The sequence below is a fragment of the Lagenorhynchus albirostris genome, chromosome 11 (genome assembly GCF_949774975.1).
Source record: "Lagenorhynchus albirostris chromosome 11, mLagAlb1.1, whole genome shotgun sequence".
In the NCBI taxonomy this organism is placed as follows: domain Eukaryota; kingdom Metazoa; phylum Chordata; class Mammalia; order Artiodactyla; family Delphinidae; genus Lagenorhynchus; species Lagenorhynchus albirostris.
In genome coordinates this window covers 62,523,280-62,541,569 of record NC_083105.1, presented here as the reverse complement: position 1 = coordinate 62,541,569, position 18,290 = coordinate 62,523,280, and the positions used below count along the sequence as shown (strand labels likewise).

Sequence of the window (18,290 nt, the reverse complement as noted above, 5' to 3'; positions counted from 1 at the left end):
AGCCAACTGTTGATTGGACATCTCCTCCTGTGTGTCTCATAGCCCTTTCCTAAGCTCAACTCTCATCTTCTTCAACCCACCAAACATGCACTTCTTGCTGTATTTCTCTGTCAGAGAATATCATGACCATCTGCCTGGTTGCTCAAGCCAAAAACCTTCTCCATCCTACACTGAACCAGTCATCAAATCCTATCTAGTCTTCCTCCCTAATGTCTCTCTTAATCCATTTACTTCTTTTCATCCCTTCTACCTCTATCTTTAATTTAAGCTACTAGCCCAGATCACTGTAGTAGCACTGGGGCAAGAACTAGCCTCTCTGGCTTTTACCCTTGGTTCCACGCTCCTCAGGAAGAGTAAACTTGCTGCACTCTGTGATATGCAAGTGTTACTCGCCTGCTTAAGCCTTTCAGTGAGCCCTGCTGCCTCTCCGCCATCTGCTCCATCAGTCAGATGCTGAGGCCAACACATCTAACGTTCATCACCCATGATTTCAAATCTCTGTATCCATCAGAATAGGCTTTTTTCTCCCCACCACATATATTTATTCACCAGATATATTTATTCCCCCAGCTTTGAATTACTCACTGTCCCTTAAATGTCCCTTTGTTCTCCTGCTGCATTTCCTGGTCCTTTTAACCATGCTCTCTGCCCATCCATTTTCTACCCTTTCTTTAGGACCAAGCATATTTCTTGAACTCTTCAGCCACAGAGTTTCTCCTCTATTAATCAGTTTTATCCTTATTGCATTTATTGTATATGTACTTTTTCATTTAACCTTGTGAAAAAGACATACATGAATAGAAATAATACAAACCAGTGAACCAAGTGGAGAGGATATGGGAATTCCAGCTCCAAGTTCCAGCACAGATCCTAGGGTGCAAAAGTGCATTTCAAAAATCCCATCCCAGTGCGTGAACCTTGACTTCTCCCCTTAACTGGACTTTTGATTTTTATGTGGTTCTGTAGAGCAATGTAATTGAATACCTCCCAAGTAAATTGCATTCATTTGGTCAAACTGAAACCTTGGAGAGAAGTTCATTTGTCTGCCAGCCTTGCCACGTTCCATTTTGGTATATCTTAAATACCACGGAAACAGGGGTGCCCTAGGAACTTGGGAATCTCTGACATGGAATGCAGCATACTGCTCTGCTAGATTGGTGTAGGGACAAACCCTGCAATTTTCCACAAGAAGTCAGCTCCAATCCTGTGGGAAATCACACATAGCAAAATCCTTGGCAAAGAACTATACATTTTTTTCCTACTCTCTATGTAGTAATTCTGTAACACTCTGTAATTAATTTTATTTCTACAGTGAACAACCACAGAGTAAGAATAATGCATAACCTAAGTTTCTGTTCTTGCTATTTTAGGGGACATCACACAGAAGGGATATGAAAAGAAAAGGTCAAAACTCCTGTCTCCTTACATCCCGCAGACACAAGGTAGGCAATGAGAAGTGGTTTAAACCTTTTCAGTAAGAATGCTGTCTTACAGGAGACCTGTCTTTTTTGTTGGTTCCTGTTTTTTCCCTCCCTCACCAGGGAAGAGAAAAGACAGAAGGAAGGAAAGGAGGAAATGAATCTTAATTGAGCATCTGCTGTGTGGTAGGCACTTTTAAAATACCCAACGTCATCAAATCATTTATACAGAACTTGAGTGGTAGTGTGTCTATGCGTAGCTGACATGATTCAATGGCAGAAAATTCCAGGTTATGGAAAAACTGCATCTTTTAAATGCCTGAGCATGAACTGTAATGGAGAGGAGCAAGTGGGGCAAAGATAAGAAGGAGGGACAGATTTAGTTTGCAAGGCAACCCAAGGATTGCAGTCCCTGAGCATTTGGGGGTAAGAACCCTAAATAAACTTTTAAACTATTTCACAGCCTGACTTATTCCTTCTGCAAAGAGACTGGCGTGTTCTTTATATATCAGAAAGTTCTGAGTCACTTCTGTGCTTAATTCCAGGCGGGTTGCTGGAACCTTTGCCTCTAGGCAAGGCTGTCTGTTTCTAAGTCATCATATTTTTAAAGTTACTCAGCCTCCAGGATTTCCTTTGATAGCCTGTTTCTATTTAATCACTTTTACTATAAAGAGTTTTTTCTTTATTTCTAATTTCCCCCCTGCAGTCAGTTAGAGTCCATTTCCACAAGACTGTGTTTTGTGGAACTAATAATTGCTTTTATTTCTGGATTATAATCCTTTGAGGACTTTGGATCCCCCATGGTTCTAATATCAAGCCTGGCACAAGGTTTATAGTCTGTAAATATTTGTTGAATGGATAATGGAATAAATAAATGAGCAATGGTGGTATACCAATCGATTTCACTGAAGTCCTTGTTTTATTTCCTGCATTATTCTTGGAAATTCCTCCCTGCAAAAACTAGTAGGTCAATTCAGTGATAGCCAGTTTAAAATATCTTAATGAACAGATGGATGTAGAAATGAATTGAGAGAAAAGAGGTGGAAATCAGGCCAGTGACAGCTAATGAAAAGCCAGCTTTTGCTGAGCAAGGCATGACAGAAAAGGGGAGTCCTCTGATTGGCTGCTTAATTATGGATCTGGTCCATGCCTCTGTAGGCCCAGAGATTTACTGTAGTCACTTTGTGCAAAAGCAATCAGATCCTGAGAAAATAACTCAGTAAGGAATGTAACTATAAAAAGGACCATGATCTGTCTCATATCTGTTGTCAGGCTACAAAGAAACCAAATCATGTTCAAAAACCAGTTTATCAATTTACTATGAGAAACCACTGAGACACATTCAAGTCTGTGTGGTCAGCACATTCTTGCCCCACGGGCAGACCTACGAGAGGAGCTTGATCACACATAGAAGGTTGCTTAGTGAGAATGGATATGACGAAGCAGACATTTAGTTACAGCAGGCCAAGAGAATGTGACATAGCATCTCACAGTAGGGATGGTCTTGCATGTGACCTCATGGGGGAAATAGAAGCCATTTGATGGCACCTCCTTCCTGCTATTAGACTTCAAACCCACCACATCAGTGCCCGTCATGTTTATCACCTCCTCCCTTCTGGTTGAAGAGGTGATCTGTCCCTCCTAGCCAAGGGCAGTCCTTTCACCTGGGCTTTTGATCCCATCTCCTCCTCCCTTTTCAGAAACCTTTTACTATCGTCCCGTGACACCAAGGACAGGGCAGTGGGAGTGGGCCACCCCACTGCAGGCAGTGAGGGGTGCAGTATCTATAGGAATTTTAGAAGCAGTAATAAAACCAACAAAAAGTTGGTCAGCTTTTTCTTATCACCATGGATAGCAATTCTAAATGCTGTAAGTAGTAAAGTCTCCTCCCGCTGAGTCAGACAGCTGCACTGCCCCCTCGGGATGCCACTGCAGTCAGCTCCCTGTCTCTCTTGTACTGTCACTCTCTCCCTCTCAACCAGATTATTCCCCCAGAAGTTCATCATACTCATTACTGTTCTTTTTTAAAAAAATCCTCCCTTGGGAATTCCCTGGTGATCCAGTGGTTAGGACTCAGTGCTGTCACTGCTGGGGCCCAGGTTCGATCCCTGGTCGGGGAACTAAGATCCTGCAAGCTGTGTGGCATGGCCAAAAAAAAAATCCTCCCTTGTCGACCACTTCCATCTCTACCCTGTCTGTCTCCCCTTTATGATCAGACTGCTGAGAACTGTCTATATTTACTGTCCCTGTTTTCTCAACACCTTCTCACTTCTCAGCCCATTCCAGTCCCTTCTGAAGCTGCCATAAGTGATATCTCACTACTATTTGCCACTCTGCCTCTTGAGACACTCTCGTCATTTTCTTACTCCTCTCTTCATGTTGCTCCTAGTCATCTTTGCAGGCTCCTTCTCCTGTGTTAAATGTTGGAATTCCCAAGGCAAGACCTCAAGCCCTCCTGACATCTCACTCTATATCAGTGGTTCTCACATTTTAGCCTACATCAGAATCACTGGAGGACTTGTTCATATACAAATTGCAGGACCCTGTTCTCAGGGTTTCTGATTCAGTAGGTCCAGGTTGGGGTTCGAGAATTTGCATTTCTGTCAGGTTCCCAGGTGATGGTTGCTGGTATGGAGAACCAATGCCCTGTCTCCCTAGAGCTTTTCAAGGGAGACTTTTCTTAGTGGTAAAAAGTCTCTCAATTTGTGTTTGTCACTTTCTTTTCCCACCTTTTTTCTTGAATCTATTCATGTCTTTCCCAGAAATGGATTGTTTGTAGGGCTGGGTTATATTGTATGGATTCTGTAGCAAAAGAAGAGATTACACCTTGACATTTTTACCCCGTATGTCTTTGTAGATTTTGAAGAAGGCGTTTAGTTTGATTTTTTTTTAATGGCATTGGATTTAATGCAGATTTTAAACTTACTGAATTGTATTAATGCTTTATATAGGATTAAATGAAATGAAAGTCATTTAAACACTTTTAGTAGGAGTTTCCTACTTACTTCTAGAGGGATTCAACCTCTTTCAAACTATTTCTGTTACCTTGTTAGATTTCATTTCCTCCAGTTGTGAGGTGTGCTTCATTGTGAGGGTGGCTCCTTGAGTGTAGTATATAAAAGTAACATTCTCCACCAGTCTCTCTCGAAAGAAAAAAGTAATACTGCTTGCAGCATTGTACTGCTAGAACAATTACATGCACATGCTTATCTAAAAATTTAGTGAGTGATTTTCCATACAGAATTGACTTGGAGTGACCTTAGGTTGCATATTTATATATATTTTAGATTTCTTTTCTCAAATGTTACATAAATCTTTAAAATAGGACCTTCAGAAAAAAATTAACAATGTAACAGGGAAAATGGGGAAATATGGAAGAGAACACATGGTTGAAGAAAATACCTAGTGGAAATTGAGTAAGGACAGTTTGGGGTAATAATAAACATAGCTTTGTTCACTAACATCACAGGGGTTAGATGCTAAACTTACTGTATGACAAAAATCTGATGTCTCAAAATTACCCTTGGAAATCACTTTAACCTGTCAACATTGGAACTGATTGTTGTTTCTTTAGTTTCTACAAAACCCAAACTTTATCTGGTATTTAAGGGCATGCCGTATGAAATTCATATCTTGATAAAGGTTAAAACCATACTCAGGGCCGCAAGATGCTCTCACTATGAGAGGCAAGGGAGAAATGAGGATGTGGCAGGTTCATATCTCCTCGTTATGAGCCATATGCTCTTTGAAAGGAATGACCATAGAACGTCTTTCAGTGGCTTGGAAGCTACGAGAGCCTGGATGTAAAGCTTCCCACACACCTCAGTTATTAGCAGCTTTGCAAGGAGAAGAGGCCAGAAATTAACTCTCTTTTGCCAAGGCCCAAAGAATTGATTATTCAAACCACATACACTCTTAACTCCTCTGTAAATTAGTCGCTCTTGGCCACACTTGGATTTAGAAGAAAATGGAAGGTTTTGTGCAGGGAGGCAACTTCCTGTAGTCTAATCCTTAAGATGTTTTGCATACAAGTAACTGATTAATTCCAAATAGTTTTAATAGAAAAGAGTTTATTCTAATGATACCTGGGTTGCTGACAGAACCTCAGGTCAGCACATATTTACTATGTGCTTTCTGTGCTCCAAGTACTGTTAAGACATCAGGAGGCAGCCGGCATTGGACAAGACTGCCTGGGACCCCCTGACTTGCTCCCTCAGTCTACTAGGGGTTTGCTCAGCTACAACTAACACTAAGAAGGCTTCCTTGACCAGCTTTATCACAAACAGTCCCCACTCCCATGATCCGCGCTGCATTTATAAAAAGCTCTCTCTGACTGTCCCATAGATTATGGTTTGTTCATGTGTCTTATTCCCCTACTGGACTCTTAAAGTCTTTATAATCAGGAACATTCTTTTTTTATTATTATTTCTTCATGTTCCCAGTTTCTAGCATTAGTACCTGGCACATAGTAGAATTCTATAAATGTTTGTGGAACTAAACAGAAGGAACATTTAGAATTTAGAAATATTTCCTTTCGTAAACATCTGTGAAGATGGAAGTGTCAGATAATGAAGAAAGCAGATTACTCTACAGATTGGAGAGTGACTGGTCCTGGCAACTTGTCTCTACCTTCAATAGATCTTTTAATTTAGATCTTCTAAATCTCAAGAGACTGTGCGCACATATTGATTCTCATCAATATTATATTACAACATTATATCAATATTAGCATTCCTCTTTACTTAATTTTTATTTTTAAATGAGATTACTGAATCTATTTTACAGAGTCAAATGCTACTACGAGGTTTGTAACAACAACAGAAATAAGCAGTGTCCTCTTCTTCCCCAGAGACAGCTTCCTTCAACTGTTTTAACTGTTTCTTCTGGCATTTACCTCTGTAGGTAAAAGATTAGAATTTTTCTCTCTTACACATTCTTCCCCCAACCACCTGGACACCACACACTCCCCTTCCCTTTACCCCTTCCTTCACACCTTCCATCTCATACTCATTGTGAGCTGTCTGTTCAATGTACTACTTTTGTTGTTGCTAAGTCAGCATTCAGTGTTTGCATTATTTTGATTATGTAAATATTATTCACAGCTAAGTCACTTGGTTTACTAGGATTACATTTACTTTCTTTCTCTCTCTCTTTTTTTTTTTTTACAGTTAATCCATTGTTTTATTATTATGTTTATAGAGACAACTCTTGATGCTGTCTCTTCCTGAACTGATTGTTTCTTTGTCCTGCTACAGACCTTTATTATCATTCTAGTGGTGTTTTAGGAAGGAGTGGGGATAGATAGATGTGTTATTCTGCCACGTTTAATCAGGATTCTTTATACTAACATTTCTATTTAAGGATTGTTCAAAACTTGTACCAAGATCATTGCTGTCAATCTAAAAGATCTCAAAGACGTCAGTACCTTATTTGCTGGTTGTTCACCAACAAGCCGATCAAATGGTCTCTACCACAGCCTGATTAAAGTGTTGAAACTGGGGGGCCTCCCTCCTTTGGGTGGTTCTGAGAACGAGCCCTGCCTCAGCTCTGTTTTACAACTCTCTGCTATTTAAAACTGCCCTTGAAGTTCAACGGTGGCATCTTCTGTTGGACCCACATCCTTTGCTTTAGGATATTACTGCAGCTTCTGTTTTTCATGGCATTGATGTACACATTCCATTCTGTCTTTGTGTATTTGAGATCATTTGTGACCTTTGTGTATTTGTTTTTCTTCCTTCATCCGTTGACTTTGTCCTACTGTCTTTCGCTTCATTTAATTGTGTTTGTCTTCTGCTTCAGAATAGGATCTCGCCTTTTATATATTCCTTCCTGGGCTAGGTTCCCACATTATTTTTCCCCTGGGCCCTTACCTGCTGCCCTTTTAGGGGTAAGACATGTCAGTTTATGATTACGCTTACGTGTTGGCATTTTCTAGCTTGTCTTGGTAAGAAGTGCTGGTGGCCCAAAGGTTCTTTCCAAACTTGGATTCCTTTTGTGGTTGCTGCCTATTTTGCTGTAGAGTATTTGCTCACCAGTGTTCCAGTGTATGTACATATGCTGCACTTGCCAGTTGTTCCCCACCCCTTTCGTCCCAGGTCTTCTGAGTTCAGTCCTGCCTTTGAGATTGTGCAAATGTGTATATAACCGAGTGAAAATGAAAGAAAAGAAAGCCTTGTAAGTTTTATCCTCTCTCTCTAAAGACTCTGGTAACTCCTCTCAAGGATAGTCTGTGATCCTGTTATTCTTACAGACCTCATGTAATTGTATGAAAATTGTGAGAGGCACAAATTTTTGCATAAAATATTTGCGGCTTAGAGATACACAAATAAGCAGCCTTCTCAGATTAACAGTTAACCATATCCTTTAAGTTGGTATCTCTTCATTTTTGTCTTTGTTTTTCCCAGCCACCCACTCCCATTGGTGGAAGTGAGGAGACAGAAAAGATCTTAATTTCTTTATTTTAACTAAAATTTTGGGTGCCTGCAGTGTAATACCCAGAGCTAATTACTGCAGGAGATAAAAGATGAATTAAGACCAGCCTCTGACCTCAAGTTTATTTATACTATAAAATAGGAAAGATAGGTGCACAAATGAGAATCATAAAAGACAGAGTGAAATAGGGGCTTCCCTGGTGGCGCAGTGGTTGAGAGTCCGCCTGCCGATGCAGGAGACGCGGGTTCTTGCCCCGGTCCGGGAAGATCCCACATGCCGCAGAGCAGCTGGGCCCGTGAGCCATGGCTGCTGAGCCTGCGCGTCCAGAGCCTGTGCTCCGCAACAGGAGAGGCCACAACAGTGAGAGGCCCGTGTACCGCAAAAAAAAAAAAAAAAAAAAAAAAAAGTAGAGTGAAATAAGCACTGTAAGAAAGTTCTAAACAAAATGTTATGGAAATTCAAAGGGATGTGAACCTAAAACTAGCTACTGAAATCAAGAACAGCATTTTGGAATGCTGTAGAACATTCCCAACCATATAAATGTTAAGTAGACAGAGTGCCTCTTTGTGTGCTGGGGGTGGGATCGATTGTATTTTCTCTATCACGTTTTGATTTTAAAGTTCCTTCCCAAGTGAGGATCACAGAATAATGGAAAGAACATGGAATTTTTTATTCCAGTCCCAGTTCTGCCCTTTCATTAGCTAGGTTTGGACACTTGTATAGTTGCTATGAACTGGAGCATGCATTGCAATCTTATCTGTACCCACATGCCTCATTGGAAGGAAGTCTGCTGTCTTTTGGGGCTCCTCTTTCCTCTTGAATTGTGCAAGAACCCCCTGGGATATAGGTAGTACAGGAGGAGAGGTGGTCAGTGTAGCTTCCACACCCAAATGGGAAGAACCCCATTGTCTGCTGCTGCTCCTCAGTGCCTCGTGGGGCGCTACTGAAAACCGATCCTCACCTTGTGACCAGCAATGCTGTCCCACTGCTAACCCTGGGTCCTGCATCAGTCACTCTGAGGAAGGAGCCCACTGTGCTCGGCTCAGCCAAGGTACCCCACTTGGATTCTCAGGGCAAAGCTCTAAGTATTGTGTTCTTTTAGTCCACACACAGCCATTTTCCTGATGCCAAGTGGCCCAGGAAGCTTCAGGTTTACCCTAGGCAGATGGCCCCTTTCCAGACTGTGAATGTGGACTCTTTCTTTCCTCCCTTCCCCCAGGCAGCGAGGCAGGTTAATCACCCATCCTTCTGAGGAAAACTCTCCTCAGTGAGCTCCCAGGGAAGAGTCTCTGAGTGATTCAAGGTACCTTCACCCAGGGTGGAGCATGGAGTTGGGAGCGGAAGCTCTGTTTATAATGATTCAAGGTGATTATGGACACACTCTCACTGTAGAAAAACAAATTTAATCTGGTATAGGTGTCCTGCCTCCTTTATGGTATCTGTCAGATGGTGTTATGAGTTTAAAGAGCCTGTATTATCACTGATAACTGTATTATCATTGTTATTCTGTCATTCCCTTTCTAAAGCCCTTTAAAGGCCGCTCGATGGGTTAGGAAAAGTGACCTGACCCTGCTTTTCTTCTATGGCCTCATTTTGTCTCACTCCACCTCTTTCACTGTGCTTCAGCCCCACCAGTCTTTCTTAGACTTGTCAAGGCTTTTCTCCCTCACGGGACTTACACAAATACCTTGTTGCTGTGTAAAGTAGCCCTCCCCACACCCCTACCCCCACGCTGAAGCCCGCATCAGCCTATCCTTTTAACAGGCTCTTCCTGAAACTCTAGTACAAATTAAATTCCTCATTACGTGGGCTCAGAGATCTTTGTCTTTTTCCTTCTCAGCGCCGATCACGTTGTAAAAGATACACCTGACTGGGTGATCACTTATTTAATATATTTCTTCTCTGACACCAGCCCCAAGACCAGTGACCATGTCTGCTTAAAAAGCTGAAGCGTTATGTTCGCTGGTTCTCAGAGCACATCCTCCTTCCCTCTGTTACTCTTACAGGTGAAAATTCCTGTTTAATCATTGGCAGAGTTGAAAGATAAGAAGCCAAGGTTGGCTTTCCTCCATGTTTCTGATTTGGAGATTTTGCATGGTTTTATACTAAAGATCAGCTTCTTTTCCAGGTTATCGTTGTTATTATGTTCAAACAGTAGAATCATGCAAGACTGTGACGTCTCTTTCTGCCAGAGAACCATAAATTGTGTACATGCTGACCATTGAGAAAGGAGGCTTTGTGTTGTAGAAGAAATGAAAATTTGTCTAAACTTATTGTTAATAAACATTGTAACATCATCACTATTTAAACATAATGGTGACCCCTAGTGGATATTCTGTATAACAGACTGAAAGATCCAGGAACTCCCAAACTGAAGTGGTCACTGTGTGTCGTGATCAGCGAGTAATTTTTTTCTTTGAATCTCAAGTATGTTTCACAATAGAATTTAGAAGTTTGGAAGAAGGCTTGATTTATGAGGTTCACAGCTCTCCTTATAGCTGTCTCCTTACCTAACCTATATTTAAGGTCTTTTAAAATTACTTTGATTTTATACAGAGCTCTTTCAGTAAACAAAGTGGTAAAGAAATGGTAAAGTTCTCCAGAGTACCTCATCCCTACCTCATCCCAACTACTTAGGGGATTTTATATCCCCTCCAATCCGTATAATTGTATGTGAATAGTTTTTACGTGCACAATTGTAATTATATACATAATATTTTGTGTTCTTTTATTACTGGAGACCTTTTCATGTGTCTGCATAGTCAACAGTTTTTCACTTTTCGTGGCGTATAATATGTATCTCCTCATGTTGATACATAAGTTAATTCTGTCTTTGCTTTTAGCTTCTTACTGTGGTAATGAAACTGTGCACATCTTATTCAAAATGTAGAAATCTCTACTTTTGGGCCCCAGGTAGTTCCTGAGATCTGGTTGGAGTGTGAAACCATGGCCAGGGAGCGATTCATCTTTAAGCAGCAACTTGCCTGCCCAGCTGACATTGGACATGCTGTTAAATAATGCCCTGCTGGGCCCCTATGTCCTCAGACCTCTTCCTCCTCTTTCAGGAGACCTGAGGTCCATGTTTCCTGCTTCCTTCTGTGATGAATTGGTGCCCTGGCAAGTAAGCATTCCAAGATTTTTTTAATCCAACCAGGACATAGTTTCCTCCTTCTCACCTCCATATATGCATTGAATTACCAGTTGCTTTGGGGGAAAGAAAAAGAAGACAATTGATTTTAGAAGATTGGAAAATCCTGCTCACAATGTCATAATTTCTCTAGGAAGCTGAAAACTGGGCATTATTTTAACTTATTTTGGTAAGAATCTGCTCTCTGTGGTATGGCCTTCAAATTAAGAAAATCCAATATCATTTTTATTTTCTTCTTTATACTTAACTGTTACCTTGATGTTCTATAATGAACATATATTATTTTTATATCCTGAAAAAGAGAACTTCTCTAAATTATGGAAACCTAGTAAAGCTGTGGAATAATATACAAAACATCCAATCTCATCACCTAGAAATGATGGCTATTAACGGTTTACTGTATTTGCTTTCCATTTTTTTAATGCACATATAAAATATATCTGTAAGTCTTGTGTTTTAAAAAATGAAACTCCAATACATGGAAATTAAAATTTATAAAATAAAATTCGTAATAAATTGGAGAGTGATTATTAACAATCAAACAGATTAGCTACAGAGTTTCATCATTAAGCTTCCCTGTTATTCTTTCTTTCTTCCTTTCTCCCTTCCTTTCTCCCTTCCTTCCTAATATTTATATATTGATTGATTGATTGATTGATTTTTGGCTGCTTTGGTTCTTCATTACTGTGCATGGCTTTCTCTAGTTGCAACGAGTGGGGGCTACTCTTCATTGCAGTGCGTGAGATTCTCATTGAGGTGGCTTCTCTTGTTGCGGAGCACGGGCTCTAGGTGTGCAGGCTCAGTAGTTGTGGCACACGGGCTTAGTTGCTCTGCGGCATGTGGGATCTTCCTGGACCACGGCTCGAACCTGTGTCCCCTGCATTGGCAGGTGGGTTCTTAATCACTGCGCCACCAGGGAAGCGCCCTCTTTATTTATTTTTGGCTGCTTTGGGTCTTCGTTGCTGCATGTAGGCCTTCTCTAGTTGCAGCGAGCAGGGACTACTCTTCGTTGCTGTGTGCATGCTTCTCATTGTGGTGGCGTCCCTTGTTGCAGAGCACAGGCTCCAGGGTGCGCGGACTTCAGTAGTTGAGGCGCGCGGGCTCAGTTGTTGTGGCTAGCGGGCTGTAGAGCGCAGGCTCAGTAGTTGTGGCGCACGGGCTTAGTTGCTTTGCGGCATGTGGGATCTTCCCGGACCAGGGCTCGAACCATGTCCCTTGCATTGGCAGGCGGATTCTTAGCCTCTATGCCACCAGGGAAGTCTTCCCTATTATACTTAAAGTATATTCCTAGGATTCAGTTCCTAGGAATTCATTTTATTCTTTTTTTGTTTCTTTTATGTCACCTCTCTTAAACCTGAACAAGTATATTAAACATTTGAACCAAGCTTGTTCTGTCAGAAATCCATGTTTTTGTGGCATCGTGCTTTGGGCACCCGAGGAATGCTCACTGAACAAACTTGTCAGCCACTTACTGAAACTGCAAGTTGACCTTTTGGTTTCGTTTCTGGCAAGCTACCTTGAAATGTCTGTCATGATTTTAGACCCAAAGAGACCTGGTCTGCTTGGATGACTAAATACCCGAGGGGACCGAGAAAAACTTTGCAGAGCATCATACTAATGTTGCTTGGTGAATAGCGTGTTGTGAGGCTTTTTTTTTTTTTTTCTTCTTTTTTGGTACCAGTTCAGTAGATCTCTTGGCTAAGTGTCATCTGACTCTCAGTTCTCATCAGATGTCTGTATTTATGTTACATTTCCTTGTGGTTTGTTCTTTGATAACCTCTAGATAATCCTGAGTGGAAATGTTCGTTCTTTCTAATTCTTCCTCAAATTTATCAACTCCCAGTTCCCCTATCACCTCCCGATCATTTTTTGGTAAAATTTTTTATTTAGTCCACATTATCTTCTTTTTTCCTAATTAATTACATTGAAAAATACAAAATAAAAGCACAGTGAGGGAGGAATCAGAAAAAAATACATCGGACTTTTGTTTCCATCTGTTGTGAAATGAGAATCCATATTCCTTCTTTTTATCCTTCGGATTATTAACTATCTAATTTGAAAGCGCCATGTTTCTTAGCAGGGTAGTTTGGTTCATCCTAGCAAATCTGCTTACTTAATTAAAAAAAAAGAAATTAGTGACAGGTAATTCAATTTTATATTCACTATAACCCTCCAAAAAGGAATACAAAACCAGTGTTTTAAAATGGGTGCTTTATCTGTTTAAGTCAAACCATTTTCTCTGTGCATGTTTACAGACAGAGTAGTTCATGTGTGCTAATCTGATTTCCTTCCTGTATGTATCATCTGACCATACAAATAAAAATAGCCCCTTTCTATTTTTTGTTCTCTGTTTAAAGGTAATTGAAATATGTTTTAAATAATTTCTCTAGTGAATGGCTGAAAACTTTATTTGGAGGGGATTTCTGCGTTATCTTTCACATGAAGGGAGATGATTTAAAAAAATTAACTCCTGACTGTAAATCCTGAAGCATTTAGATGCTCCTAAACTAAATTATTAATTCTGATTGCTTTCCTCTTAAGAGCCTTGGGAGAATTTTCATAACCTTTTCAGGTCGAGAACCTGTGGAGTTAGACCTGGTTTGAATCCTGGCTCTGCCATCCTCTGGCTCTGTAACCCTAATCCATGTCTCTCTTTTCTTTTCCATAAAAAGTTGAGAGTGATAGTTCTGGCTTTGTAGGGTTGTTGTGAGGAATAAATAAGACAAAAATTCACATGCCTCGCACAAAGCAAACACTTAAATGTTAGCTTTTATTATGATGATTTTTTTAACATCTTTATTGGAGTATAATTGCTTTACAATGGTGTGTGTGGTTTTTTTGTTGTTTTTTTTTTTTGCGGTACGCGGGCCTCTCACTGTTGCGGCCTCTCCCGTTGCAGAGCACAGGCTCCGGACGCGCAGGCTCAGCGGCCCAGCCGCTCCGCGGCATGTGGGATCTTCCCGGACCAGGGCACGAACCTGTGTCCCCTGCATTGGCAGGCGGACTCTCAACCACTGCGCCACCAGGGAAGCCCTAAAATGGTGTGTTAGTTTCTGCTGTATAGCAAAGTGAATCAGCTATACGTAAACATATATCCCCATATCTCCTCTCTCTTGCGTCTCCCTCCCATCCTCCCTATCCCACACCTCTAGGTGGTCACAAAGCACCTACCTGATCTCCCAGCGCTATGTGGCTGCTTCCCACTAGCTATCTATTTTACATTTGGTAGTGTATATATGTCCATGCCACTCTCTCACTTTGTCCCAGCTTCCCCTTCCCTGTGTCCTCAACTCCATTCTCTACGTCTGCGTCTTTATTCCTGTCCTGCCCCTAGGTTCTTCAGAACCTTTTTTTTTTAGATTCCATATATATGTGTTAGCATACGGTATTTTTCTCTTTCTGACTTACTTCACTCTGTATGACAGTCTGTAGGTCCATGTACCTCACTACAAATAACTCAATTTCGTTTCTTTTTGAAGCTGAGTAACATGGCATTGTATATATGTACCACATATTCTTTATCCATTCATCTGTCGATGGACACTTAGGTTGCTTCCATGTCCTGGCTATTGAAAATAGAGCTGCAGTGAACATTGTGGTACATGACTCTTTTTGAATTATGGTTTTCTCAGGGTATATGCCCAGTAATGGGACTGCTGGGTCATATGGTAGTTCTGATTTTAGTTTTTTAAGGAAACTCCATACTGTTCTCCATAGTGGCTGTATCAATTTACATTCCCACCAACAGTGCAAGAGGGTTCCCTTTTCTCCACACCCTCTCCAGCATTTATTGTTTGTAGATTTTTTGATGATGGCCATTCTGACTGCTGTGAGGTGATACCTCATTGTAGGTTTGATTTGCATTTCTCTAATGATTAGTGATATTGAGCATCCTTTCATGTGTTTGTTGGCAAACTGTATATCTTCTTTAGAGAAATGTCTATTTAGTTCTTCTGCCCATTTTTGGATTGAGTTGTTTGTTTTTTTGATATTGAGCTGCACGAACTGCTTGTAAATTTTGGAGATTAATTCTTTGTCAGTTGCTTCATTTGCAAATATTTCTCCCATTCCAAGGGTTGTCTATTCATCTCGTTTATGTTTTCCTTTGCTGCACAAAAGCTTTGAAGTTTCATTAGGTCCCATTTGTTTATTTTTGTTTTTATTTCCATTTCTCTAGGAGGTGGGTCAAAAAGAATCTTGCTGTGATTTATGTCATAGAGTGTTCTGCCTATGTTTTCCTCTAAGAGTTTGATAGTATCTGGCCTTACATTTAGGTCTTTAATCCATTTTGAGTTTATCTTTGTGTATGGTGTTAGGGAGTGTTCTAATTTCATTGTTTTACATGTAGCTGTCCAATTTTCCCAGCACCACTTATTGAAGAGAATGTCTTTTCTCCACTGTATATTCTTGCCTCCTTTATCAAAACTAAGGTGACCATATGTGCGTGGGTTTATCTCTGGGCTTTCTATCCTGTTTCATTGATCTATATTTCTGTTTTTGTGCCAGTACCATGCTGTCTTGATTACTGTAGTTTTGTAGTATAGTCTGAAGTCAGGGAGCCTGATTCCTCCAGCTCCATTTTTCTTTCTCAAGATTGCTTTGGCTATTCAGGGTCTTTTGTGTTTCCATACACATTGTGAAATTTTTTGTTCTATTCTGTGGAAAATGCCATTGGTAGTTTGATAGGGATTGCCTTGAATCTGTAGATTGCTTTGGGTAGTATAGTCATTTTCACAATGTTGGTTCTTCCAGTCCAAGAACATGGTATATATCTCTCCATCTGTTTGTATCATCTTTAATTTCTTTCATCAGTGTCTTATAGTTTTCTGCATACAGGTCTTTTGTCTCCTTGGATAGGTTTATTCCTAGGTATTTTATTCTTTTTGTTGCAGTGGTAAATGGGAGTGTTCCCTTAATTTCTCTTTAAGATTTTTCATCATTAGTGTACAGGAATGTGAGACATTTGTGTGCATTAATTTTGTATCCTGCTACTTTACCAAATTCATTGATTAGCTCTAGTAGTTTTCTGGTGGCATCTTTAGGATTCTCTATGTATAGTGTCATGTCATCTGCAAACAGTGACCGTTTTACTTCTTGTTTTCTGATTTGGATTCCTTTTATTTTGTTTTCTTCTCGGATTGCTGCGGCTAAAACTTCCAAAACTGTGTTGAATAATACTGGTGAGAGTGGACAACCTTGTCTTGTTCCTCATCTTAGAGGAAATGCTTTCAATTTTTCACCATTGAGAACGATGTTGGCTGTGGTTTTGTCATATGTGGCCTTTATTACATTGAGGTAGGTTCCCTCTGTGCCTACTTTCCGGAGATTTTCTATCATAAATGGGTGTTGAATTTTGTTGAAAGCTTTTTCTGCGTCTATTGAGATGATCATATAGTTTTTCTCCTTCAATTTGTTAATATGGTTTATCACATTGATTAATTTGCATATATTGAGGAATCCTTGCATTTCTGGGATAAACCCCACATGATCGTGGTGTATGAATGTGCTGTTGGATTCTGTTTGCTAGTATATTTTGTTGAGGATTTTTGCATCTGTGTTCGTCAGTGCTATTGGCCTGTAGTTTTCTTTATTTGTGACATCTTTGTCTGGGTTTGGAATCACGGTGATGGTGGCCTCGTAGAATGAATTTGGGAGTGTTCCTCCCTCTGCTATATTTTGGAAGATTTTTGGAAGGATGGGTGTTAGCTCTCCTCTAAATGTTTGATAGAATTCACTTGTGAATCCCTTTGGCCCTGGACTTTTGTTTGTTGGAAGATTTTTAATCACAGTGTCAATTTCAGTGCTTGTGGTTGGTTTGTTTATATTTTCTATTTCTTCCTGGTTCAGTCTCAGGAGGTTGTGCTTTTCTAAGAATTTGTCCAGTTCTTCCAGGTTGTCCATTTTATTGGCATGTAATTGTTTGTAGTAATCTCTCATGATCCTTTGTATTTATGCAGTGTCAGTTGTTACTTCTCCTTTTTCATTTCTAATTCTATTGACTTGAGTTGTCTCCCTTTATTTCTTGATGGGTCTGGCTAGTGGTTTATCAATTTTGTTTATCTTCTCAAAGAATCAGATTTTAGTTTTATTGATCTTAGCTGTTGTTTCCTTCGTTTCTTTTTCATTTATTTCTGATCTGATCTTTATGACTTTTTTCCTTCTGCTAACTTTGGGGTTTTTTTGTTCCTCTTTCTCTAATTGCTTCAGGTGTAAGGTTAGGTTGTTTATTTGAGATTTTTCTTGTTTCTTGAGGTAGTATTATATTGCTATAAACATCCCTCTTAGAACTGCTTTTGCTGCATCCCATAGGTTTTGGGTCGTTGTGTTTTCATTGTCATTTGTTTCTAGGTATTTTTTAATTTCCTCTTTGATTTCTTCAGTGATCTCTTGGTTATGTAGTAGCGTATTGTTTAGCCTCCATGTGTTTGTATTTTTCACAGATTTTTTTCCGGTAATTCATATCTAGTCTCATAGCATTTTGGTCAGAAAAGATACTTTATATGATTTCCATTTTCTTAAATTTACCAAGGCTTGATTTGTGACCCAAGATATGATCTATCCTGGAAAATGTTCCATGAACACTTGAGAAGAAAGTGTATTCTGTTGTTTTTGGATGGAATGTCCTATAAATATTAATTAAGTCCATCTTGTTTAATGTATCATTTAAAGCTTGTGTTTCCTTATTTATTTTCATTTTCAATGATCTGTCCATTGGTGAAAGTGGGGTGTTAAAATCCCCTACTATGATTGTGTTACTGTCGATTTCCCCTTTTATGGCTGTTAGCATTTGCCTTTTGTATTGAGGTGCTCCTATGTTGGGTGCATAAATATTTAGAATTGTTATATCTACTTCTTGGATCGATCCCTTGATCATTATGTAGTGTCCTTCTTTGTCTCTTGTAATACTCTTTATTTTAAAGTCTATTTTGTGTGATATGAGAATTACTACTCCAGCTTTCTTTTGATTTCCATTTGCATGGAATATCTTTTTCCATCCCCTCACTTTCAGTCTGTACGTGTCCCTAGGTCTGAAGTGGGTCTCTTATAGACAGCATATATACAGGTCTTCTTTTTGTACCCGTTCAGCTAGTCTATGTCTTTTGGTTGGAGCATTTAATCCATTTACATGTAAGGTAATTATCGATATGTATGTTCCTATTACCATTTTCTTAATTGTTTTGGGTTTGTTATTGTAGGTGTTTTCCTCCTCTTGTGTTTCCTGCCTAGGGAAGTTCCTTTAGCATTTGTGGTAGAGCTGGTTTGGTGGTGCTGAATTCTCTTAGCTTTTGCTT

At 39.9% G+C, this 18,290-nt stretch overlaps 1 protein-coding gene and 1 non-coding gene across 3 annotated transcripts in view; both read left to right on the top strand.

Moving 5' to 3' along the window:
- The window catches only part of DIP2B (disco interacting protein 2 homolog B), a 232,750-nt gene that overhangs the window by 116,325 nt on the left and 98,135 nt on the right, over positions 1-18,290 (top strand). Inside the window, exon 2 of one of the 2 annotated variants that reach the window (XM_060166241.1) lies at positions 1,371-1,442. The exons of the other annotated variant lie outside the window; for it this stretch is intronic. Within the exon in view, the coding sequence (XP_060022224.1) occupies positions 1,371-1,442 (72 nt within the window). The remainder of the gene's footprint in view (positions 1-1,370; positions 1,443-18,290) is intronic. 2 annotated transcript variants of the gene reach the window in all.
- Positions 3,467-3,538, top strand: TRNAD-GUC (transfer RNA aspartic acid (anticodon GUC)). The gene has a single exon. It is a non-coding gene; the product is annotated as a tRNA-Asp (tRNA).